This window comes from Tripterygium wilfordii, chromosome 9 (assembly GCF_013401445.1).
Source record: "Tripterygium wilfordii isolate XIE 37 chromosome 9, ASM1340144v1, whole genome shotgun sequence".
Classification (NCBI taxonomy): Eukaryota; Viridiplantae; Streptophyta; class Magnoliopsida; order Celastrales; family Celastraceae; genus Tripterygium; species Tripterygium wilfordii.
In genome coordinates this window covers 6,134,424-6,159,668 of record NC_052240.1, presented here as the reverse complement: position 1 = coordinate 6,159,668, position 25,245 = coordinate 6,134,424, and the positions used below count along the sequence as shown (strand labels likewise).

At 35.7% G+C, this 25,245-nt stretch overlaps 3 protein-coding genes and 1 pseudogene across 15 annotated transcripts in view; 1 reads left to right on the top strand and 3 right to left on the bottom strand.

Moving 5' to 3' along the window:
* LOC120005833 (DNA topoisomerase 3-beta) overlaps positions 1-214 on the bottom strand; it is a 28,434-nt gene extending 28,220 nt beyond the window's left edge. For both annotated transcript variants that reach the window (XM_038855681.1, XM_038855680.1), the window contains exon 1: positions 106-214. The gene's annotated coding sequence lies outside the window, so the exon portion shown is untranslated. The remainder of the gene's footprint in view (positions 1-105) is intronic.
* A 6,499-nt stretch (positions 215-6,713) lies between these two features.
* Positions 6,714-7,465, bottom strand: LOC120005966 (annotated as a pseudogene).
* A 5,903-nt stretch (positions 7,466-13,368) lies between these two features.
* LOC120005641 (pentatricopeptide repeat-containing protein At5g43790) lies at positions 13,369-20,143 on the bottom strand. Of its 12 annotated transcripts, none has more exons than XR_005469863.1 (6): positions 19,762-20,143; positions 19,051-19,221; positions 16,279-16,507; positions 14,313-14,450; positions 13,886-13,977; positions 13,369-13,795 (listed from the first exon to the last, which is right to left on the bottom strand). XR_005469863.1 is itself a non-coding variant. In XM_038855401.1 (2 exons), the coding sequence occupies exon 2, from the start codon at positions 18,921-18,923 to the stop codon at positions 17,142-17,144; it is 1,782 nt and encodes a 593-aa protein (XP_038711329.1). In that variant the 5' UTR covers positions 18,924-19,221; positions 19,762-20,143; the 3' UTR covers positions 16,943-17,141. The 12 variants fall into 12 exon arrangements, 1 of the variants encoding a protein (XP_038711329.1); XR_005469868.1 differs by having other exon boundaries at positions 13,369-13,752; XR_005469867.1 differs by having other exon boundaries at positions 13,886-13,969.
* Positions 20,144-23,184: 3,041 nt separating this feature from the next.
* On the top strand, positions 23,185-23,730 carry LOC120005965. The gene is made up of 2 exons (XM_038855844.1): positions 23,185-23,354; positions 23,457-23,730. The coding sequence occupies exons 1-2, from the start codon at positions 23,185-23,187 to the stop codon at positions 23,728-23,730; spliced, it is 444 nt and encodes a 147-aa protein (XP_038711772.1).
* The last annotated feature ends 1,515 nt before the right edge of the window (positions 23,731-25,245 follow it).

Here is a 25,245-nt window from a genome sequence, read left to right as displayed (position 1 = left end):
AGCAGTGGCTAACCAAACCTAATGCTTTGTTTATCTCTTCCCTGCTTAAATATGATATTTGGTTGAGTAAGCAATAACCTAAAGTGGACAAACAATAATCCTTACCATAAATCAGATGCATGACTTTAGTAGTTGGCACCGAGAGCAGATGCACAAACCAAGTCACAAATGCAAGAACAGAGTAATATATAACTACCGCATTGTTCTTTCCCCTAATTTCCCCTTTTTTTAATTTAGTTTAATGAAATTAATGTTGCTGGCATTTCAAGTCTGGGGGAGAGAAAATGATGAACTCTATATGCATCCCATGTTTAACTAAGTATACTATATTAACCCTTTAAAAATGCACTAGGGTAGAGTGTATTTAGTTAAAAATGGGATTTTTTAACTAAGTATACCATATTAACCCTTTAAAAATGCATTAGAATGGAATGTACTTAGTTAAAAATAGGATGCATATAGTGCTTATCAGGGAAAATAGCCCTAAAAGAAAATACATTATATTAGACTATATTAATTAGACTTGATAAAAAAAAGTCTCTGGAAAAAAAAGATGTTAACACGTGTTATCATGTTAGGAAATATTTATGCTGACATGACCTCTTAGAATTTTGCTAAATTTTCTCTCAATCCCCAATAATACATTGTTGTATTATTATATTAGATTAGAAAGTCACATGTGAATGACACCCTGGAATGTGGTAATAAAATATTTATATGTAGAGCCACATAAGTCAACATGTTCCCACCTCTCTCTTATTTATCTTCATATTAGATTTACTTTTTTTTCTCTCTCCTCCATGAGAACCATGACAACACTTAAATCAATGTAAATATGATCATAATAATGTAATTAGATATTATCAATGTGTAATTTCGAATTGAAATAATGTAATTATCTCTTGTTGTCTTATAATCATCCAAACTGTTTATGAGATATAATTAAGACAGTATAATGTGTACTTATAAATTTCTCCAGTGTAATTGGACTTACAAACAATGAAATTACATATATATTGCAAAGGATATCAAAACAGAAAATAAATTGGATTCACATTTATATTTGTATGTTTTGAACTCAGTTTTTTTATGATTCAATAGATTGTTATATAAATTTGAGAAGATAATTTTAAATTATGACTTAGAGCAATATATTGTGAATTATGCGATTAAGCCACTATAATGTAATTACAAATTATCAACGTGTAATTACGCTTTGGAATAATGTAATTATTCACTATTGTTTGATAATTAAAAATTATCAATGTAATTACACATTTGAATAATGTAATTAACAAATATCAATGTGTAATTACGCATTGAAATAATGTAATTATTCACTTCGAATAGAGTTTTGAACGTCCAGAGAAAGAGAATAGCACCCCAACTAGCTTGGAGACAAAAACAACACAATCACCAAAGATAATTAAACCCAAAACATAAAAGATCCCAAACACCAAAGCCACAACATAAATACCTCAAATAAACAAACCCAAAATATGAAAGACCCCAAACACTAAAGCCACGACATGGAAGAACCCAAACAAACAAATCCACAACATGAAATACCCTAAACAGTGGGCGCAATGGTTGAAGTCGCCCTTGCAAATGAGAGCTGCGGTCAACCAGCCAAGAAAGAGCAGTAGCGACACGCAAACCTAAACAAATCAAGTTATGAAGATATGACTGTCTTATTTTATACAGGTCCTAAGTACATTGTTTTGGTTCATAATTACACAGTATATGGCCTTGATTACATTGTTTAGGTTGATAATCACATAATATCTTGCCTCCAATTTACAAAATCAAATTTTTTGGAAATTTGACACTCTCTTCCCTTGCTTTAAAAGGTCTCACCTTTATAAATATTCAATACCACCACCAACCTCCACTAGTGCTTCTCCATGCCGTCATCTTCCTCGTCACCAGATCTACGGCGTCGTCTGCAAAAGATGAAGAGAGAGAAGAGGGGTTGCAGGTGGAGAGTGGTTGAAGAGAGAGAAGGGAGAGAAGAGAGAAAATGAGAGAGATGTGAGAAGAGTGAGAGAGATGTGAGACGAGTGAGAGAGAAGTGAGAGAAGCCCACCCATTTTTATTCTTGATTTTTGTTTGGTTTGAATTTGCCACGTCAAATCCCATGTGGCATGCCACATAGGTCTATGTATACTTATGGATGTTTGTCTATGTATGACTAGTGCTACCGTGGAAAATTATTTCTCGTCATTTCCAAAATTATTAAGTGTGTTTTAGAGAAATTTGTCCCAAAACAGTTTTTTTTAGTTTTTATTTTTTGGTTTTTGAAAACCAAATATGAGTTATAATTTTTCAAAATTATTTCTTCAAAACTACTACCAAATGAATTTTCAGTATCAAAACAATTTTAAAAAATAGAAAATTGTTTTCAAAATCCTTTCCAAACAGACCCTACAACTTACCCATGGTTGTGGATGGCATAGACAAATTTAATTCTCACTGTGGCTGGCATTAGTGCTGTAGTCCTCGTCGATGTCAAGCAATCAGCTTCAATTTGTAGGCGCAACATCAAGCATATTCGCAACTGTATTGAAGAAGAGACGGCTACCTCCAAGTAAATTCACCCTCTCTCACTCTTCTTGGATGATTTTGCTGATATCAAATTTAGATAACCAGGATTTTGGAAAGTCCTCTCCTTTAGGAGTTCAATAATTGTATGCATCCAATTTTAGAACTTGTGACTAGGGATTGGGTCTTGTTGGAGAAACCATTGTTGTTAAGATCTTCTTCTATGGTTCAGAACCCAGCTCTTCTAGTTCCTCGACTGGGTCAGGTTGTTAGTCCACCTCTTGGTCTCGATCGTTGTCGCACTCTAGGTCCCGCTCTATTGATTCTGATGTTGACTGAAGAAGATCAATAACCAGTCGATCGCAGACAAAGATGAAACGAGGGTTTGGATCTGGTGAATGAAGGAAAACAGAGGCAATGTTTGAAAGGATTTGGGGCTTCATGGTAGGGACAAATGGGGTGTTTTAAGATTTTGTTTTTTTTTTGTGAGATTGTGGGGTGCGCTTTGCAAATCGTGGAGTGTAAAAAGTCCTCATCAATTCTAATTCTAAATTGTGCGGTCCAGTCCAAATTCTCCATGACGTATTTGGGGAATGTCAATCGGACCATCACTCGATAATTGGTCAGTTCGCCTTGGTCACATTTTAACCCGCCCAAGAAGGTAATTGGGCGAGTCAAACCACCTATTTTCTTTGGATAGGATCACGTTAAGTTGGCGACACAGATATACGACTGTACAGAAAATTAAGTTATAAAAGAGTCCTTGAACTTTGAGAAAAATGAAAATAAGTTTGTATATTATATTTTGGACAAAACAATTTTTTTACTTTTAATTTTGATCTAAACAAGTCCCTATCATTTGTTAAAGCATCCATAGTGGATGTTATCTCAAAAAATGAAGAAAAAACACTTTATGAATAAAATGTAGTGCTCTAACATCACAATGACACTAAAATGCCTTTCGAAAAAGTTAGAGAATTTGTGTACACTCCGATTAAGGAGTGTTGAGTGCACTCTAAAAAATCAACAGTGCACAAGTGGAATCGGCTCAACCCATAACATCATGTTATATTTAACTAGCTAATTGCACAGTGCACACGCTACCCAAGAATTGAGATATCATAGATATACAAGGGCTCCAAGGTCTGTAGCTCAAGTTTTAGGATACCTTGAAGTACTAAGTAGCATTTATATTATGTATGTGTATTAACGCATGTACCTTTACACGTGTATGTCCGCTTTGGGTTGTGGGTTAGGTTATACCAGACTCAACAAAACATATTGAGCTTGAACACACAGAAATAAAGAATCACAGACTACTTATTTGTGTCCAAGTAATATACAAACAGAACATACTAATTTAGGCAACAACATGTGAAGGAATACTTGAAATTGAATAAACTCTACACACATGTAAGGGCGCCCAACTGATAAAAGATGACAATTTAACTAACACTATCATGGTCGTTGTACAAAAAGAGGGAGATAAGAAAAAGGAAGTAGTACAAAAAGATCACGATGAGAAAGTAGTACAGAAAGATAAATGAGAAAGAAGAAGATAGCACAAAAGAAATAATAATATAATTTATCCAAAAGACAAATTCCAAATAATAAATATGACACATAAATTTACAAAATTGAAACCCATCAAAGTTTGCACAACATTTAATTGGACGATAGCCATAAGCAATTGACGCTGTATTTGGATTGCTGACTTTAAATACATTTCGCAATTTACCATTGTATTTGTTTCCATTGGTTTATTAAACTATGTTTTATCCCACTTTGTTTGTATCATCATTTATTTCACTGGCCAATTTGAACCAAATATTTTTACCAACTGTCATTACATTGTGATTTTCACATTTTATTTACAACACATGTTTATTACACTTATTGGAAACATGCAACTCGCGGAAACGTATAAGGACCTCATAGACATAAACGATAACTAGACAAGTTTCAAAAATTTCTTATCAAACACTAATCACCATAGCATAAACCATATATCAATTAATTGCATAGATTATTTACCTTGAGATCTCTTTGATTTGATCTCTAATAATCAGGAATGAAGGATGGAGTCAGCGAGTTTGATACTAAGCTCAAACTTGTGGATCTTCCACCGTATGCACCAATTCCCAAACTTGGATTGAGAGGGTGGTATCTTTTCTCCAAGAACCTAAAGAACACAAACCAAAACTAGTGGAAACAATTAGAGAGTAGAGAGGCCAACTGGTGTCTCAAAACTTGTGTCGTCAAAACACACACTATATGTGTATTTATAGGGTCGGCCACACCTCGGGTTTGTGGGCCGGCCCCTAAGCCTCTCCCTCTCCTAATTCTGGTCCATTTTGGTTTTCCAATATCTTATAGGATTGGGCTTCTGTGCTACTGTAGGGACCAACTAGGAAAAATAAAACATGGGCTTTCTATGAATTTAATTATGAGCTCAAACCCATGGACATAATTATAATTCATAAATTATAATATATTCCACTAAAATATTATAATTGCACTCCTCGTTTTATCTCACCCTCCTACTACGATGAGGCCCTGTTTGTTCATTTGGCGTATTTTGGTGTGATGATTTTGTTTGATTTGTATCAGGATCTTCATGCTGATCTGGTTGATTCCCCAGCATGTCCTAATTATCCCTCTGAATAGAATCAGTTTGGGATTCCATAATTCTCCCACTGTTATGTGTATTAGATCGTTATCTTCAACTGGATTTCCTTGAGTTGTTTGGTTTCCTTGTGTTTCCCCTTTTAATTCTTCAAGAACAATCTTACTTTTGGGTTTGTGATTCATCATATAGTCTCCTTCTAAGAATCGAACATTGGTGCTGACAATGACCTTATGATCCTTAGGACTATAAAACAAACCACCTTTGGTACCTCGAGGGTATCTAACGAAAAAACATATTTCTGTTCTTGATTCCAACTTTCCAATGTTCCCTACCAACACATGGATCTGACTACCATATATCGGTATATGGGCCAAGCTGGGCTTTTGCCTTGTCCGTAATTCAGTAGGAGTAGCTGATACTGACTTAGAAGGAACTAAGTTCAGAATGTAGGCAACTGTTTCAAGGGCATAGCCCCAGATGAAATTAGGCAACTCTGAAAAACTCATCATCGATCTTACCATTTCCATAAGAGTCCTATTCCTCCTTTCTGCCACACCATTTTGTTGTGGTGTGCCTGGCGCAATCAGCTGGGATGAAATCCCCTCTGCATTTAAGTATTCCATAAACTCTCCCGAGAGGTATTCACCACCACGATCAGATAGTAGTGATTTGATACTCTTTCCTAAACGCTTCTCCGTAACTGCCTTATAACTTTTGAATATCACAAAAGTTTCAGACTTACTGTGCATTAGAAAAATGTATCCATACCTTGAGTAGTGACGAAGTACTCATAACCTCCTCTCGCTTGGATAGTCATTGGACCACACACATCAGAATGTACCAACTCCAAACATTCTTTGGCTCTATACCCCTTGGCCGAAAATAGCCTCTTAGTCATCTTACCTTCCAAACATGATTCACAGACTGGAAGTTCCTCAACTTCTAATGAACTCAAAGGTCCATCTCGTACCAGTCTAGTAGTCCTATTTAGATTTATATGACCTAAGCGTAGATGCCAAAGATAAGTTTGATTTGGTTTCGAAGGTTCCTTTCTCTTAGATGACAAAATTGTTGAGTTATTCAATTCATTATATTTAGCAGAATTTGAACTTATAATGTAAAGATTATCTACCAAAGCACCAGAACAGATAAAAAGTTTATTGTACCTGATAACAATAGAGTTATCAAACTCAAAACAATATCCATCCAAAGCTAAAGATGGAACTGAAAGTAAATTTCATCTCATAGCTGATACGTAAAGAAAATCGTTCAAAATTAAAGTCCTATTACTACTAAAACTCAAATGAAAAATGTCTACTGCTTCTACTCTTAGTCTTGTTGCATCTCCCAAAAACACGTAACTCTCTTCTTTATTTGGTCGTCTGGTTTCCTGGAACCGATGCAACGAATTGCAAACATGATTAGTGGCTCCAGTGTCTACACACCAAGATCCAGTAGACACAACCGCTAATTGTGTTTTGACAACAAATAAAAGAAAGTTACCTTGAGTATTCTTGCTTAGCCGTGTCTGACATTGCTTTTTTCAATGTCCCTTATGGCCACAATGAAAACACTTGCCTTTCGGCTTTTTCACTCCACCTTGAATACCCTTAGAGTCGACTGATTTATTCTTCTTTTGAGTCTTTTTCTTCTTCTTACCTTTCAGTTTAGTAGAAGATCCTTTCTCATTTAGATTGACCTTAGCTTGCTTAGGTTGAAGTTTCTCTGCTCATTTAAGCTCATTGAGAAGTTTCGGCAAGGTATAAAGCCTTTTGTTCATGTTATAGTTCAGCCGAAAATTCTCATAGCTATCAGGAAAAGATTGAAGTATGATATCGGTCTGGCTTTCACCATCAATATCAGCACCAAGTACTTTGAGCTCATTCAAAAGACTCATCATCTTAATAGTGTGCTCACTTACATTGGCTCCTTCCTTCATCTGAGTGTTTAGGAGTGTTTTCATGGCAGTTTACCTTGATCACCAAACATCTCCTTTAGGCTATAAATGATGTCATAGGCACTTGTCATATTCTGGTGTTGTGTTTGCAACACGTCTGATATTGACGCTAACATGTAGCATCTAGCCATTTCATCAGCCTTCTTCCACTTCTTGTGAGCACTGATTTGCTCGTCAATGACACCCTCCTCAAACAATACAGGGCATAGTTCAGTCAACACAAATTTGTACTCTTCAGAGGTGAGCACAATATCCAAATTTCTTTTCCAGTTGACATAGTTTGTTCCATCCAACTTATGGTCTTTCAGTATAATAGATAATGGGTTGAATGAAGGCATTTTGAAAAACTGAAAAATGACATATTTAGAAATTAATTTATGGCATGCACGATTCAAATTATCTAAGATTGCACCCATAATCAATCATATAATTCGTTAACAATCAAAACACCTTAGCATGAAATTTCCTATCTCGATGGGAGAATAAATTCCATGCAATTTAGTTCACATTAAATTTCATTGTCTAGACAACACGCCGTGTCAAATGTAAATTTAATTAGTTAACTTGCTTTGGTCCTATAAATAATGGTATTGATTTCGATGGGAAATATTTCCATAATTTATAGTTAAGTGTATAACCATCACTTGATCATACTCTCACCATCTTCATAAAACTTATTCCGATGGGGAAATAATTTTATAATAAATGACTACCCATTGTGACTATCAAGAAAACTAATAATCCAAGATATCTGTAATCGAAAATTTTCGAAAGGGAGGAAAGTCTAAGCCAACACATATTTTCAATTACATCTCTATTAATTTTTCTTACCAATAAGTCAAACTTAAAAAATATTTCCATAATTTCAAAACTCCTGGAATAGAGATATCTTAAAAAATGCATTGATCAGAATTTACGTATTTTGGTATCACCGCCCAAAACTGAGATTCGTTACGGATTTTCTTTACGAAGTGAAACCGTTATCGCATCACCGTAGGTTTTCAATTTAACGATTAACAAATCTAGCAACCAGGTCTTTCCCAGGAAAGAGGGGGCTTTCCGAAAAACAGCACACAATTAAATAACCTCAATCATCGACAGAACTTTCTAGACATTGCATTGTTAATCATAAATTAGAATACTTAAATGCATGGGTCGGAATTGTACACTTTGGTTCCGAAAAGAATCTTAAGTTAAAAACGGATTTTCTCAAAATAATACCGTAGTCACATTTAATATCTCAACTTTCCAAATTTTATCATTACATATTTTTTTTGAACCAATGATGGAGACCGTAGAGTGTGTGTAACCCTTCTCCCACTTAATATTTTATTTTCGGGTGATTGGTATTTTAATTTCCATGTTTAGATAATATTCATAAATAAATAGGAATCCTAATCTAACATAGCATTTAATTACAATCATACATGCAATTAAAATAGGAGACATAGTTAAAATAGGAAACCAAATCAATCAAGAGTCCTAGCTATCATGGTCTTCAATCAAGCCCGAATCTCTACTTAATTAGGAATCCCTGTTTGGAAACTGCTCGAAACACTGTTGCCCGGACTGCCTGGACCGCCGGCTGCCGGATGCACTACAGCAGCTGCTGGCTGCAACAGTATCATCACCACAATGTAATTATAAATTTTGTATGTCTATTGCCCAGGATGTTATTAAATTATGAAGTTTGGTAGTGTATGTCGCCCTATTTGGTTAATAAATTGTCTCAGTTTGTTGCGTATTTAACTTGCATTAGTTTAAAAAGGTTGTTCCAAGATACATCATTTCATACTTACTAGATAAATATAAAATATTAATCCCTACAATTCACATGCCTTGTAGTTTCTTAAAAAAAATGTTTACTTAATTGACTAAGTATTTAATATCGCGGTGCCAACGAAACTAATATTAACAAAAACAAATCTTCCTTCTAAAGCCTCAAGTTGTTGTTCACAATTTGGATTTTCTTGTAGTGGTTCACATCCCATGAAAACCCTTCGTCATTCATAAAGTTATGAATGAATTTGCCCTCAATTTGTATAGATCTGTTTTGGTCTACTTCTTCTGATGGGGAGTTGGTGAATAGGCAACAATTACGTATATGTATATTATGCAACAATCAATCCTGGGAATACATAAAGAAAGGGCTTTAGCTCGAAATTGCCACCCTTTGTAACCAACAAAAGCCCATCTATATCCTTTTACTTGCCCAAAACCATAGCCAAACCCATACATATTTCTTCTCCATGTTATCCCTTTAAATAGCCCACTAGGCACACACTTTTTATTTGGTCAAAATCCCACAATTGTGGTCAACCCATCTTATAACATAGAAATATGTTTTTGACAAGGAAAACATAGATTCATAAAATTTGGTATCTATAAGTTCCATAATCTATATTGCATGCCAATTAAGTGTGCCACATAGATTTTTTTTGATTAAAACCCTAAAAATGAGGAGAGGTTTCCCGCCTCTCTCATGAAATTTTTTTGATGGTACTTTTCTATTTTGTACTTTTTTGATTGTACTTTTTTATTTTTTTAATTTTCTCTTTTGCACACATTTTATTTTCTGGTTATGTATGTGTAGTAATCGGTTTTCGTCCAGTGGAATTAAAAAATAATAATAATAGTAAAAAAATAGTGAAAAAGAAAATGAAAAATAATATAAAAATAATAAATGCCCAAAAACCAGTTTCTTGGCCTCATAGGCTTATAAATATGCAAAAACCCATTTTTTGACCATAAGCTCATAAAAATTCAAATCCAAGCCCAATGCAGTTAAATCCTAGAAAATATCTAAAAAATATGGAAATTAAAAGATTTTGAAAATAAAACCTTAAAAAGGAAAATGTGATACCTTTTTAGGGTTTTGCAAAAAGAATAAAAAATACAAAAAATGTTATTCTCTTAGGGTTTCGAAAGAGAAAAGAAAAAGGGTTTAAGGAGGATTTTTTGGTAAAAAGAGAAAAATGAGGTTTTAGTCTCATAATATAAAAGGAAGAAAAGGAAGTCTCATGAGCCACACAAAAAGGGGGAGCCGTCACAAGAAGAGGAAAAGAGGGGTTCTTGAGAGTGTGGAAAAACAGGGAGAAAGGCAAAAACAAGAGAAAAAGGAGAGGTTTAACGCTGCCGCACAAGTAAAGAAGGAGCAAAAAGAGAGGTTTCGAACAGAGGAGAAAGGCAAGGAGAAAAGAGGGTGTCACTCAATCTGTTTCTAGTCTCCGAAGGTAATATTCTACACTCAGGCATGTGTTTGCTGATTTGTGTTTTTGCTCTATCTGTTTATGGTGATTCGTATTCTGGTTCTATGTATTTCATCTGATTGATTCGAAACTTCAGTAGGTGATGTTGTTGCTAGTTGTATTCTGTTTTATATGATGGTTTTTGCGAGATGAAATGAAATTACAGTGAAATATTGTTGGGTAATATTCTGCATTCAATCAAATTCTACCGGTATTTGTTTTGGTTCATGATCTATTTTGGTCTTACGATTTGTTCGCACACTTGATTCAGCTTTTGTTTGGGTTTTCTAAGCGGAGAAGATAAGGTTCATTTAGGTGGCATGTACTGTTGTCTATAATCTTCAAAATATATGGCCTTCATTGTTTAAAATTGATGACTTGGACTTGTCGAATGGATTAGTTTGCAAGCTTTCAGTACCCGAATGCACCAAAAAGTTCTTGTGGCAATTCGTGAACGAGACTTGTGCTTATGATGGTCAAAACCCAAATTGAAAATTATGCTTACGTATAAATAGAAAATTGTGTTTATATGAGGGAAATTCATAACGTGAGCTTGATTTAATTCTAAACGTTAGTTTGCATTTAGACCCCAATTTTTGACCACTTTTGTGTTTGATTGTCGGGCTTGGATTGGGCTTGGCTCCAATTGGATCGGGTTGGACTCTATTTGGAACGGGATCAATGGAAGTTGGAATAATTTTAGGATTTTGTTTGAGTTATTGCAAGTTTTTATTTATTTTTTACTTTACGTATGTATATTTGGCCCCTGTGTTGGGTAATTTATTTCATTCATATTGGCATATATAATTTTGACATTTATTATTTGGATTATTTGTATGGGTATAGAGTATGAATGTGTAAGCTCGAATTTGCATATAAGTCATTTCAATTAAGAAAATCGTGAGTTGGTTTTCTTTATTTGGACATAGACCTTGTCTAATTTTGTTCATCATAAGATGACAATAAGTTTAAATTGATAAGTGACACTTTCCCAATAGTCCATTTATGTCATAAGTTGATATTTAAAATTAAATCTAGTTTATACCATAAGTTGATATTTTCATTAAATCTACCAAAAGTTAGTAGTGTATTTTCATTTAAATATATCAAAAGTTGATAGTGTATTTTCATTTAAATATATCATAAGTTGATATTGTTATTCCAAACCTTTTTCCAAAACTATCATAAGTTGATAGTATTTTTCATGAGATAGCCATTAAATTAATTAGGGTAACCATTTTCAAACGGGAGTTGTGGGGTGCCTAACATATTGCCTACACTCAATCGATCATCGTACCCATTTTCTCTGGTTCGCAGGGCTTTATGGTGTCCAATTGCACCTTAAATCAATTGGTGACGACTCTAAATGTTTTTCATCCTCCATCGCCAATCCGCGTCATGACCCTGGTTGCAACAAATAGCAATGCACCTTCCATGCAGAGAACAGGAAGGGCATTACAAGCCCTAACATTAACAAAGTCCAGCTGCCATGGAGACAACCAGCTTGATTTGGAGACAACATAAAAATATCAATAACCAATAGAATTGCCATCAACCTGTTAATACAATCACAGCGTGAAAATAACCTCTAAACAGACAACTCCATCATTTCTAGCATCAAAGGCAGGACATGTAGGGCACCAAAACTGAATAATCATCCAGTCATACTCATAAAACCAACCAATTTCCTATCTTATAATCTTGTACAGTTTTGACCAATTTCATTTAACTGCACGACACAATGTAACAAGAAACGAGGAGTCCTACATTTGAAGGTTCAACAATTACTAGAGTCGGTTTTACACTGAAACAAAAAAAAAATAAAAAATGAAATCAAACACAAAATAGTTCAGAAACTTTAAAATTCATACCTCAAAGAGACAATAAAGTCAAATATCTCACCAAAAATTTAAAGCTAAAAGATACATTGGTAATATAATCTTACTCGCTCAGGATGGCATTAGTGTTCTCTTTTGATCAACAAGAGCGACATGGGTGGACTAGCCGATCCGTCTCTTTTGGCTGTCGTCAATGGCGAGCACAATGGGCACGTACATATTCACGATCAGCCGGTCCTCGAGTTGGAGCCAATTACAATGAAGAGTTTGAAGGAACTCAGATTTTCTCATGAATCCATGGAGCAGGCTGGCCCAACCTAGGAGCTAAACTGTGCTGCTTGTTCTTAAACGAAAGTCCATATATGGACAGATAATAAACAGTTATGTTCCTTGTTTGAATTCAACAATGCAACATTAGGCTGCTTTTTATTTTTTGTATTTGAAACATTATGGTACTTGCATGGAAACTGCCCTGACTCAGTGATGAAGACTTGAAATAATGTCAAGATTGAGACAAACTATGTAGTCAATCGAAATTAAAGGTGATAAAATCAATCTATTCATTATATATATTAAGGTATCCTAACAGTGCATTTCAGAGGTTGTTCAAGAAAGGTGGGCTTTAAACATAAGAAAGGTAGCTTTAAATATAGAAAAAGAAATATAGAAGACAGCTATCATAGGAAGATCAATTAGTGTGTCAAATGTGATGTATAAATAAGTTGAATGACTAAAAATTCAATACTTTTTTTGATATTAATGTATGTATGTCCATTAATTGTATGTGGCCTATCATAAAATGCAACAACAAAAACAATCCGGTAAGCAATATATGCATGCGATTACTTTTAATTAATTTACAGAGACATTCATTTCCATTAATTGGATGTGGTCTATCTTTGAAAGGGAAGAACTAAATCTGTAACAAATACTGTGAAGACTTCTGAGACATTAATATTAACTAGCATCATCGCTGCTCAAATGCTCTCAGGACAATTCACACATGATATGACACCACGTTGTTATCAGAAATTGAGCAAGCAAACTCGTCAGTAAATTTATTTTCAATTTAACAGCACGAACAATATCTTATTTGCAAGACAAATAGATTGTTGTTCACTGTAGTCTTTTACCTTGCTGTTGCTGCTAAATGTAACCATGAATTTCATTCGTCTTCTTTTAAATTCAAACCATTTAACCCCTACTCCAGATCACACCCATTACTGTAGAGTTTGAACTATGTGTACTCTGTGTCAATATTCTCTTTACTTATCTGTACATTATTCTAGTTTTTTGTCCTACGCATGTGAACCAACTCAATCCCCTAAGCAATGATATGACTGACAGTATCGTTCTTGATCCTTTGAAAAAAATAACCCAGCTAGTAAAAAAATAGCCCAGCTAGTCAACCCAGGTTCAGTGAGAACAATGTCAGAAGCACTTCTAGCAGCATCAGCTACAGCAATTCCAATATATGCCTTCTTCAAAGCAGGAACATTATTAAGCACCAGGAATGCCACCCCAACTAAAAGAAGTCATCTATAAGACAAAACAGCAGTAAGCTGGAGAAAGTTCAGCTTGCCTACAAAATGATGACCATTAATGAACCAGAGATATTTTTTCAATCCCCAGAATGCTAAATTATATAATTTGATAAGCAAGAGAAGTATACCTTCCCATCATCAAATTGAGCACGATAAAACTGTTCGAAAGACCCCTCCCCAATGTTGTCAGCATTGAAGCTGCCAATAACCATCTGCAGATCTGCTATTGAATATGATTTTTAAAAAGCAATGTAACAACAAAAATGCAATTGACAAATGATATTACTATATATCCAAATGAAAATAATCATATATGTGTCCACATATCAAAGAATTCAATGAATATGAATCCCTGAATACCACTGCAAATAATCATATTTGATCATAATGCAAGACAGGAACACTGATTGATAAGTGCGACCACACATACCTATGACTACTTGAATAAGTCTCAATTTCTATAAAAAATAAAAAGAAAAAGAATAATTCACAATTTCATTATTAACTTCACAATACATGAAGGAAATCATAAGTGAACTGAAATATTTTAATTACCCTCATGAAGAAACCCCAAACCCCATAAGAAGAGTTCAGTCCCAGTAGTTTGGTACTTGAGATTCCTTGCTTCCATTTCAGCTATGGTACTTGAGTTTTCTTGCTTCCTTCCCAAAATTCTAATCTATCTTCGCCAATCTTAAGTCATTTTATAATGATATATAGATAACCAAACGGTCACATAAGTTCGAAATATTATAGAAAATGTGAAAACAATGTAGCAATGATTAATATTATATGTTAACCATCGATTCATACTAATACACATTAAAGCTGCAAATTCAGCAAGAAAATAGCATCAATATTGCTTAAAAGTTAAAATAAGCCGAAGCACATACACATAACAATTGCATATGCTAGAAAAATAAAAGAGAAAATAAACAAAGCACACATGATGATATGCATTCCATTTCAGAAGTGTCAATCTGCCCTAATATTTATAATAGGGCAACAAATACTCGGTTTATAATTATTAGCGCACTATCCAATTATGATGATACCCTGTGAACTCAATACAGGTTAATGAGGAGTAAATGTTAAAAATATGATAAGGTAAATAAAAGACAATAAACAACCAAATACACAAAAGCAAACCATGGTCAGAAACGCAGTCACACTTGGTTCGAAACAAATGATAGGGGCTAAACTCTAACCAATCCAATTGATTACAAATATCGACAAAACCTAGCTCATTACCATTCGCACCACCCAAACCAAGACATAAAACTGACACAACAATATGAATATGAAACTATAACTGACTGGATTTCACAAGGGAAAAAAAAACATTCCAAACAAAATCCATGACATGTTTTGACTTGTTTCGACGTCCCTGCATCGCCAACCACCAAGCAGATCAAAAATATTATACTTTATACATTTATTCATACTACACATTTAAATTTGCAAACTCAGCATCAATGTAGCTTAAAATAAGCCAAAGCACATACAAATGACAACAGCATATGCTAGAAGAACAAAAGGGACGAAACCAACACAATAACCATAAAATATTGTATATCAATGAAAACATGTTATTTTCTTAAACATCTGCTTATTTGCCGCTCTTTTTTTTCACTTTTCTTTAAAAAATCTGATATCTTCTCTCCTTTCCAGTTTTACTTCTTTGTTTTTTTTCACCTCACTCTTCAATTGCTACTTTAACCTTTATGTCTATCGGTTTTGTTTCTTTTCGTTCTTTTCATCTTCTTCCTTCCCTTCCCTCCCCTCCCCTTTTGTTTATCTGCCTTTTTCTTCTTTTTCTTTCGGGCTTTCAATTGCAGATCCATCAGTAAGTAGTACCTCAGAAGATCTCCCTACCTTCTCTGGTGGCATGGAATGAGACACTTGAACACGTACCTCTCGGGGAGGCAAATAAGGTTTCTTTAAAGTGTCAACCTCTATATAACCAACGAAGCAAATTAAGTCAATAATAAACAATTGAAATGGACAATGCAACTGACACTCTGCAGATTCTAAAGTCCTTTATGGGTTTAGATACGAAAAACCTCCTCCTGGATCAGGATAGATAAACCAATACATTCCCCTTAAATATGAAAATAATTTCGCCTATTACTTTAGCCTGTTTTCCCCCCAATTGTTGACTATACTGATGATTTGTCCAGTCTATAATCCATACTTATTGGAAAACATCATCATTACTATATAGTTGAACTTGCACTAATTGTCACTATAGTGATAATTATAGACGCAGTCCACTATAGTCCTATTTTCATTGTTCTGTTTTTCATCTGTGTACATTATTCTAGATTTTTTTTTATCTGTACAAAGAGTGAAAACAAAATTAACAGTACCAAACCCATTGCTTTAAAAAAAAACCTCAGATTCAAGACATGGTACTGACAAAAAAAGATAAATCAATCATTTTGTATTAAATTAAATTTAAAGATACAACCAAAAGTCCTCATATCAGAAAAATAAATGCTAAAAACTCAAAATTTCTCACCTGTGAATAGGATTTGACGACACACAAAACAACAACCGGTTATAGTCGGCTATCACCAAGTATTCTCCCAAAACGGCTTCTCCAGGTAAGATGGCACCGTTCTTTGCAGACAAAAAACTATGGTACGTAGAGATCGAAAGCATTGAAGAGAGACATAGAGACGTAAATACCAATTACTCGGTCAATCGAATATCCTCCCAAGAAAATGAAGGAAAAGCTTCGATGAAACCTGATTAAAAGAGGGAAAACCTAATGGGTATACACGAAATCAATGTAATGAGGAAACTGAAGGAGAAATACTATCATGAACACGCCTTTACAGGTGTCCCACAGTTGTACTTCATTGACAAATAGTTTTTGTGTAGATTTAAGCACGTGTACACCTTTACATTACAGGTGTCCCTCATTGATGAAAATTACGATTTCATTCACACACTACATGTTTATTGAAAATACCAAACAACCCCATTAAAAGCTTACACACGTGAGTAGAGTTTAGATATCAACTCGCCAGGAAAACAATTCCGAACAGGTGTCGGCAAGCCAGGCTTGCCTCACCCATAATAATATATAGTATAGATGGGCCTAGCACAATAAGGAAAGGAGAATCATAAAAATACTACTGTCTAGTAAGATCCTTCGCCTTACACAGTTGCACACAAGGGGAAAAAAAATGAAGTAAGATTTCAGTTTTCTTGCTACAATGAGTTATGATTCTTTTCTTTGGGTACACACCAAAGAGAGAAGATCAATTAATTATAACCAGCACATCAATTACAATTAAATAGTACAAAAAGATGCACATTTTCTATGAAATTGTAAATTTGTAAGGCAAGATTAGACATTCACAGCTATGCAACTGTTTACCAATAATCAAGGCAAGAACAAGAACCATCTTTAAAATGATGAAACCTATTCCGATCTCTTACAATAATCTCTCTCCCATATATCACTGAAATAATCTTAGCACTAGAATGACAATCACCACAAACTCGAAGATTTTTGATAATCCGAATGGGGGCACTAGAATCACAGACTAGAAGAGCATATGCAATTGCAAGCCTTTCACTGTGATAAGAGAGGGCATCTTCTTTTTCTTCCTCTTCAATGTCAAACAACACTTCATTGGTTCTTGGTTTATAGCCATAATTCTGCAGTTGTTTATTCATCTCTTCAAGCTTCAAGTATATCTCAAGTGAACTTGGGTGTGTCTTGTCTCCAGCATGGAATTCATGTGTGGCTCCACCAATGTCAAGTAAGCTCTTTCCGGGCATTTTGTTAACCTGTTGATCTTTCATTAACTTTCTGAGTCTCTTCACATCATCCCATCTATCAATGCTAGCATACATATTCGACAAAAGCACATAACTCCCACTAGTTTCAGGCTCTAATTCACTCAAATGTTTTAGTGCAATCTTCCCTACCTCTAAATGTCCATGAATCCTTGCTGCCCCTAGTAAAGACCTCCACAAAACTGCATTGGGTTTCATGGGCATTTTTCTGACCTTCTTCTCAGCCTCTTTAACTCGTCCTGCACGGCCCAAAAGGTCAATTAAACACCCATAATGCTCAACTTTCAGCTCAAACTTGTAAACCTCTTCAATAGACTCAAAAATCTTGCAACCTTCCTCTACTAAACCAACATGAGAACAAGCAAACATTGTGACAATAAATGTCACGTCATCTGGGGGTATCCCCTCCAACTTCATTTTCTCATAAAGGCTAAGTGCCCGATTCCCATGACCATGAATTGCTAACCCTCCAATCATAGCATTGTAACATAATGTGTCCTTCTGAGGCAATTTATCGAACAGTTGGTATGCCAATTCCAGATACCCACATTTGGAGTACATCTCGATTAAAGCAGTACCAACATAACGGTTTAACCTAAGGTAGTTCTTTAGCACATATACATGTGCCCATGCACCTTGACGAACAGCAGCCAAATTAGCACAAGCACCAATTAAAGCAACAAGAGTAACCTCATTAGGCCTAACTTCAGAATTTTGCATTTCATGAAATAAGTGAAACACCTCCAAGGACAAATTAACAATGTCATCTTCACTACTAACACAACTGGCAATGCGTGCATAAGACGCTAAAATCGAGTTCCATGCAGCCAAATCTGGTTGGGTAATTTCATCGAACAGATATCTAGCCACATCCAACTTGCCATAATTGGCATAATAATTGAGCAATGAGGCTTGAACAAAGTGGTCATAAGAGGGTTCAACGAATTTCAAGACATGGGCATGAAGGGCTCGACCATGATCAAGCCATGGGTGCAAACCACAAGCTTTGAAGAGTGATGGAAAAGTGTGACTATTGGGTTTAAAGGTTGTGTGGGTGAGAATGCGGTTATAGAGAGAGAAGGCAATGTGGATGTGTTGCTTTTTGTTACAAAATGAGGAAATGAGCGTGTTGTAGAGGAAGACTGTGGGGTTTACGGTTTGATTGAAAATGGAGAGCGCGTATGAGAAGGCGAGAGAGGAAGAAAAGAAGAGGAGCCTACTGAGAGGGTATGTGTGGAGGGCAAGACCAGTTGTGATCATTTGTGCATGGACTTGGTTTAGTGTCTGGAGGGTCTTGCATTTCTCTAGTAATTGAAGGATCGGATGAGTGAAAATTGGATGTGGAGATCGCATCGAATCAAGTCGTGAGCAATAGATTACACCATGTGACCAAAAGCATATATTCTTTAAAATCTTGCTCCATTAAAAAGCTCTCTTGATATCCATAATCATAACAAAAATTCTAAAATTGAAGACTAACCTTCATTCTATATAAAAGAAGAAGGACAAAACTGGTTAAACTCAGTTGTGTCGCCACCCCATCAGCGTCCTATCTTTTTTCCCGGGTCAGCAGAAAAATGAAAACTCTTCAAGATATCACTATTCCACTCACAGTACTTTGATAAGAGGGACGAAAAAGCAGAACGATTTCCTACAAAAAAGCAATCCCAACAATGAAATGTTATTGAAGTATCGTACAGGTAGAATCATTTAGCTACTGCCACACAATCATCATTCTATATCCAAAAGCATAATCACAGCCAATGTTTTAAAAGGCGGGTTCGGAAACCGAGGCGCTCGACTTATTTGAGGCAAGGCGTAAGCCTCGGTAAGAATGCAAAACCTACATATTGATTGCAAATTTTCAATTCAACAAACCGTCACATATCGCATTGAACAAAACCCATCAATTATATATATCTGTATGTGTGAAAAACAATATAAATGAAAAAATAATCCAATCAATATATAATATGTATATATACACATATGAGTGTATTTGAATATTTGATTGAACTAATTAGATAATGGCATAATGCAACTATGCAAGTAGTCAAGTACAGAATACAGAACACAACACAGAGAGCACAAGAGCAGAGACTCTTCAAAGGATTGAATCGAAGAACACAACAGCAGAAGCAGACAGATTACAGAACACAATGGTACAAGAATATTAGATAGAATCAAGAACCTGAGTCGACCAGCAGACTAGAACAACCGACTAACAGGAACACCTCTATAACCGATGAAAGAGAACACAGAATAGCTCCAGCAGAGAGTAGAACAAGCGACAGCAAAGAATAGAACAAATAAATAGCACAGAACCGAGTCAAATCCCAGCGCAACACCTCACGGAACATTCGTATGTGAATTTTAGGGTTCAACCATCTGCAGTCGCAAGGTGAAGTCGCGCAGCAGAGGACTAGAAGAGGGAGTTACTGGGCTGTTGTGATTGGGCCAAAAGAAAAAAATTGGGCCAAAAGAAGAAACCGGGCCAAAATAAAGAAACTGGGCCAAAAAATAAGCTGGGCTGAAATAATAAACGCCTCCTACGCCTTGAGACGTTTCTTCTCGAGGCGCAAGCCTCTCCGACCTCCGTCAGGGGCGTACGCCCGGAGGCAGCTCGATTGCGCATCGCCTTGAGGCGTACCTCAGGGCGTACGCCCCAATCGCCTTTTAAAACACTGATCACAGCACTACAATAGCAACTCCACCAGGCAAAGTTTGGGAACGTTTCAATAGAAATTATAGCACAAATAAGGCTGCATCCGTCTCTTCAATTAAATCAAATTAAAAATCATTCTGACCCTAAACCCAAAAATAAAAAGATATAGTTGAAGACTAACCTCCATTCTATAAAAGAGAAGACCGAAAAAATTGGCTAAATTCAGTAGTATCGCCACCCCTTCTCTGCCTACTTTTTTCATTCCTTGGTCCGTAGAAAAATGCAAACTCTTCAAGATATCACTATTCACTCACACTACCTTGATAGGAGGCATGAAAAAGCTGCACAATTTCCTACAAAAACAATTGCCATGATGAAATGTCATTGAAGCATCTAATCCTACAAGTACAATCATTTACCTACTGCCACACAAAATCATCTCTATATCTGAAAGCATAATCAAAGCACTATAACACGACTCCATCGAGCAGTCATGGGAATGTTCTAATAGAAATTAGATCACAAATAAAGCTGAATCCGTCTCATTAATTAATTCAAGTTAAAAATCATTTCGAGCAGCAACCCTCGTCTCATGCCATACATTGCATCAGCTCAATGATAGTATTATAACTTCAACATGGTTTGTAGATTTTTTCCCATCAAACCTCCTTTAGTCCCTTTTCTTTCATTTTTTTTTTCAAATCTTTATACTATGTGAGGTTTATGCACAAATCCCTATACCTTGAAGCATCTTTTATAGAATAACCCATTTAGGGAACCACAAACATGCATCTACCATCTACTGACTGTTTATGTCTAATTATCCTTTCTTATGATAACAAGTAATTCCAATTGAAGGTATCTACTTTTGGTACATAGCACCTAAGGATAGCTTAGTTTGTCCAATATATTTTTTACCCTTTCAACTACCATACATAAAATATAGAAATACACTCACCCACAAACACACAATCAAGCAAAGCATACAGTCATATTTTTGAATTTTGATATTCACAAAGGATTTCATTGCTGATATGTTACTTCGAGATTCGACTTTTCTGAAGTTAGAGTTCATGGTGCATTATGCAGTAATCAAATTAACAAAGCATACTCCTTGTCTTTCCTACCTCCAGTTACTTGGATATCAACTCATCAACCACTGCTACAATTATGGCTGCAGGATTTCCTAGGGTCACAAAGACAATCATTCGAACAGCACTACCAGCAGTCATCACTGCAGACAAAGAATGTGTTTGCTCTAAAATAAAAACTTCAAAAAGTAGATAATGAGAGTTCAGAGTAATAATGAGAAGAGCAGAAGAAAATAAAAACCCAAGTAACTCAAGCAACAAAGTTGACTAAGACAAATTTCCCACCATTTTCTAGGTAGAAGGCGAAACTCCCATTACCTCCCAATTAACTTTCCAACAACAATTTCAGCAAAAAATCAGAAACAAAAAGTAGCTCCCAAAGGAGAAGGAAACAACAAATCAAAAATTAACGCAAAAGCACAGTCAAAGGCCAAGCAAGGCAAGCCAATGAACCGCAACAAAAATCATTACCAAGAACCACATAACATAGGAGGTACTATACCCGTATGGCAATGAAAACAAAATCATTACCAAGAACCACCACTGAAATCAAGGTAAACACCATGAGATAACTACCTTTAGAGTGAGCGATGCGAGAGGATCGACGGGAAACACTATGTGTTGCAGTCCTCCACGCGAAACACAGGAACGATGAGACAACATAAGGGAAAAAAAGATCACGAGTCAATATTCTGTTTGGGAGGGATTTGGGTGAGAGCCGGTTCGCCGATCACCACTGAACAAGTTAATAACCCGTTAAGTTTGCGGACGTTAGATCTTGAGAATAAGATCTGACCATCCCCCACCCAAAAAAAAAATCACTTTTTAGTTTTTACTTTTTATGCACAACCTCCTCTCTTCTTTCATTTCAGAATGCATCTATTTACATACATCTATATTATTAAGTTGAGACTTATAAACATATAGTGTGAAGGAAAATATTGAAGATACGTACAGAAGGTTATTCCTCCGTACGAGTTAGGTAAGGCAGTTCTACAGATCCAACTGCTTTTGTTCAACTGCCAAGAAGGAGGCGGTTCAAACAATAGTTACTGTAAGAGGTTATCATGTTTGGAGGAAGACAACACAACTGCACCCAACCTCCATAACCGCATCAAGCCTTTTAACACTATAAATACATGTATCGTTCCAACATTTGAGAGACTCACTTCATTAATAAAAGATAAGATCTTTGTGGACTAAGCAAGTTGTCAAACCACGTATATCTTTGTGTTCATGTATTATTTTATACGTTTATTCTTTCTACATCACTTTTTCCCATGGTGTAAAAATTGCATGGACAATTGGCGTCATCTGTGGGAAACGAAGAGTTTCTCTGCAAAGCATCATGTCTCAAGTTCCAGAAGGATCTAGGAGGGAAGAATTACCTCCTGACGATGTCTAGGTCCGGAGGGATCAGCATGAAGAAGACATAGGGAGGCAAGTTCCTTACGAAGTGGAATTTGAGGAAGCTTTCATTCTGGCAGAAGAATACCTCCAACGGAGACAGGAGCACGCTAAATCCCTGAGGGAGAAGCTTCCATCCATAGGAAGGAAGGGTAAGCGCTTGGTTAGTGTAATCCAAAGTGTTGCCCAAGAACATGAGGACTTTAATCCTAAACGTGTTCGAGAGCGAGAAAGCAAGAGTACTGGAAGGTCCCGTAGGAGGAGAGGTCTAACCCTAGAAAGAAGAAGGCGCACTCCATCCCTATAGAGGGCAAGATATAGATCCTCAATGTCGTCAAGAAGGACAGGGCAACAAAGTCATTTCCAAGAAAGGCATAGAGTAGATTTGAAGAACGATGTTGGAGAAGTCCTATAGAGTGCTCAACAGGAGGCTGAGCAAACTCTCAATAAGATGACCTCTACCCCATTTGTATGGGCTCTGCGTTTGGAAGATCCTCCGAGCAAATTTTCCCCTCCAACTTTTATAATATACGATGGAAAGACGAATCCCATTGCTCATGTATTGGCTTACTCCCATAAGATGGCTTTGTGGGCAGGCCGAGATGGACTTATGTGTAAAACGTTCCCATAAAGTCTAGGCACCACAACAATGAAGTGGTTCCATTGGCTTTCAGAGAACTTAGTTTCATCTTGGAATGAGCTGGTGCGGATCTTCGTGCCTAGGTTCATTACGAACAGTAGAGATTCGACAACTTTAGATACCTTGTTTGCCTTACACTTGAGGAAGAGAGAATCTCTCAAAGCTTATGCATCCAGGTATTCAGGTACTTATCCAAATTTTAAAGATTGCGATGGGAAGATTGTAGTGACTACCTTCCGATTGGGTCTGCCACGAGATCATAAATTTCGGGAGACTTTGACTATGGCACCACCAAGGAATATGACTGCATTGCAAGATAGTATAAAGCTGTATGTCAAGCTTGAGGAAGATAAGTAGGGGGATCATCAGTTCTCCTACCCTCAGGAAGGAGTCCAGAGAAATGATAACATAAAACCTGACAAAAGCGTACGAGAGAATGAGTCATCCAAGGCTCCAAAGCTTGATTCATATGAAGCTGGCAAAAATGTCCATGGAACTTGAAATATCTCCAACTTGAGGAAATTTCTAAGTGTAATACCTACTATGGCAATATGATGCCTATGAGTTACTTATTTTCAATAAAATAATAAGTTTTTTCTTTATATGATTATGTTAGTCTTTCTTTGATTGCCAAAGAGGCTTTAATTTACTAATTAAAGATTTTAGTATAGGAAAAAGACTAAGTGAGTCTTAGTTCTTAGCCGAAGAGATTAACTTCTACTACTAGTTAAAGAGACTAATACAAAATGCCGAAGAGGCTAAATTCTATTAGTTAAAGAGACTTGTACGAAATGTCAATTCACTAACCTACTCAATGAAATAAACTCCATTAAGTTTTCATATTCACCACCTCATTCAAGTCCCACATTCCATACTCCATAATCTAACCCATTTCCTAGATATTCACATTCTACCTTAATTTTTTCAAGGTTAAACAATTAAAATTCTATCACAATATTATTTTCATCCCAAACCCAACCTTAATTAGAACAATTTGAGTCAAGAAACCTTACCTTGAAACTTGTTAGTTCCACCAAATCAAGAAAACAAAGTGTCCTCTTGAATTGGTTCAAGAACCACACTTGAACCTAGTAATATAAGAAGATTATAACCTAATTTTGAGTTATTGAACAAAGAAAACTCTCATTGAATCTAAATCCCCAAAACTCATTTAACCCACAACCCTAGGTTCAAAGATTTACCTCAATCCTTCTCTTTTCTTTAAGCAAATGAAGTGTGGGTATAGGTTTCAACTTTGGAACACCCTTGCCGGCGGAATCTCACAGGAATAGTGTTGCCGTGGTGTGATAGTTTTAGAGAGGAAAGATACTTTTTTTCCTCTTTGAAAAAGAAAAAAGAGGTGATGGTCTGTTGTGACCTTCACCTTTTTTTCTCTTTTATTTATTTATTTTTTTAAAACTAAGTCCATTTTTTTTAATCTTAATTTTTTTTTCTTTTTCTACTTTGATCCCAAAATTATTTCAAGTTTCTTTTTTAAACCCTTATGACATTTTAATTTCACTTTATAACTTTCATTCTTTTCATCCCTAAGTCTCATTTATTCATTTTATTTTTATTCTTATTATTCTATATATTTTTTCCCTTCCATTAGGATGGGGTATTACATCCTCCCCTCATAAAAATTTTGTCCTCAAAATTTACGTGTATACTCGTGCATATGAACAAATTGAGATACTTCTGTTTATCCAAGATCCGCAACAGTTGTCAAAAATACGTCCCATCTTCTTCCATATCTAAAGTGGACCAATCCAACACATATGATGGGTCCACTTCATATTTCCTTAATACTGACACATGAAACATGTTATGAACCTTGGACAATCATGGCGGAAGAGCCAATCGATATGCCAC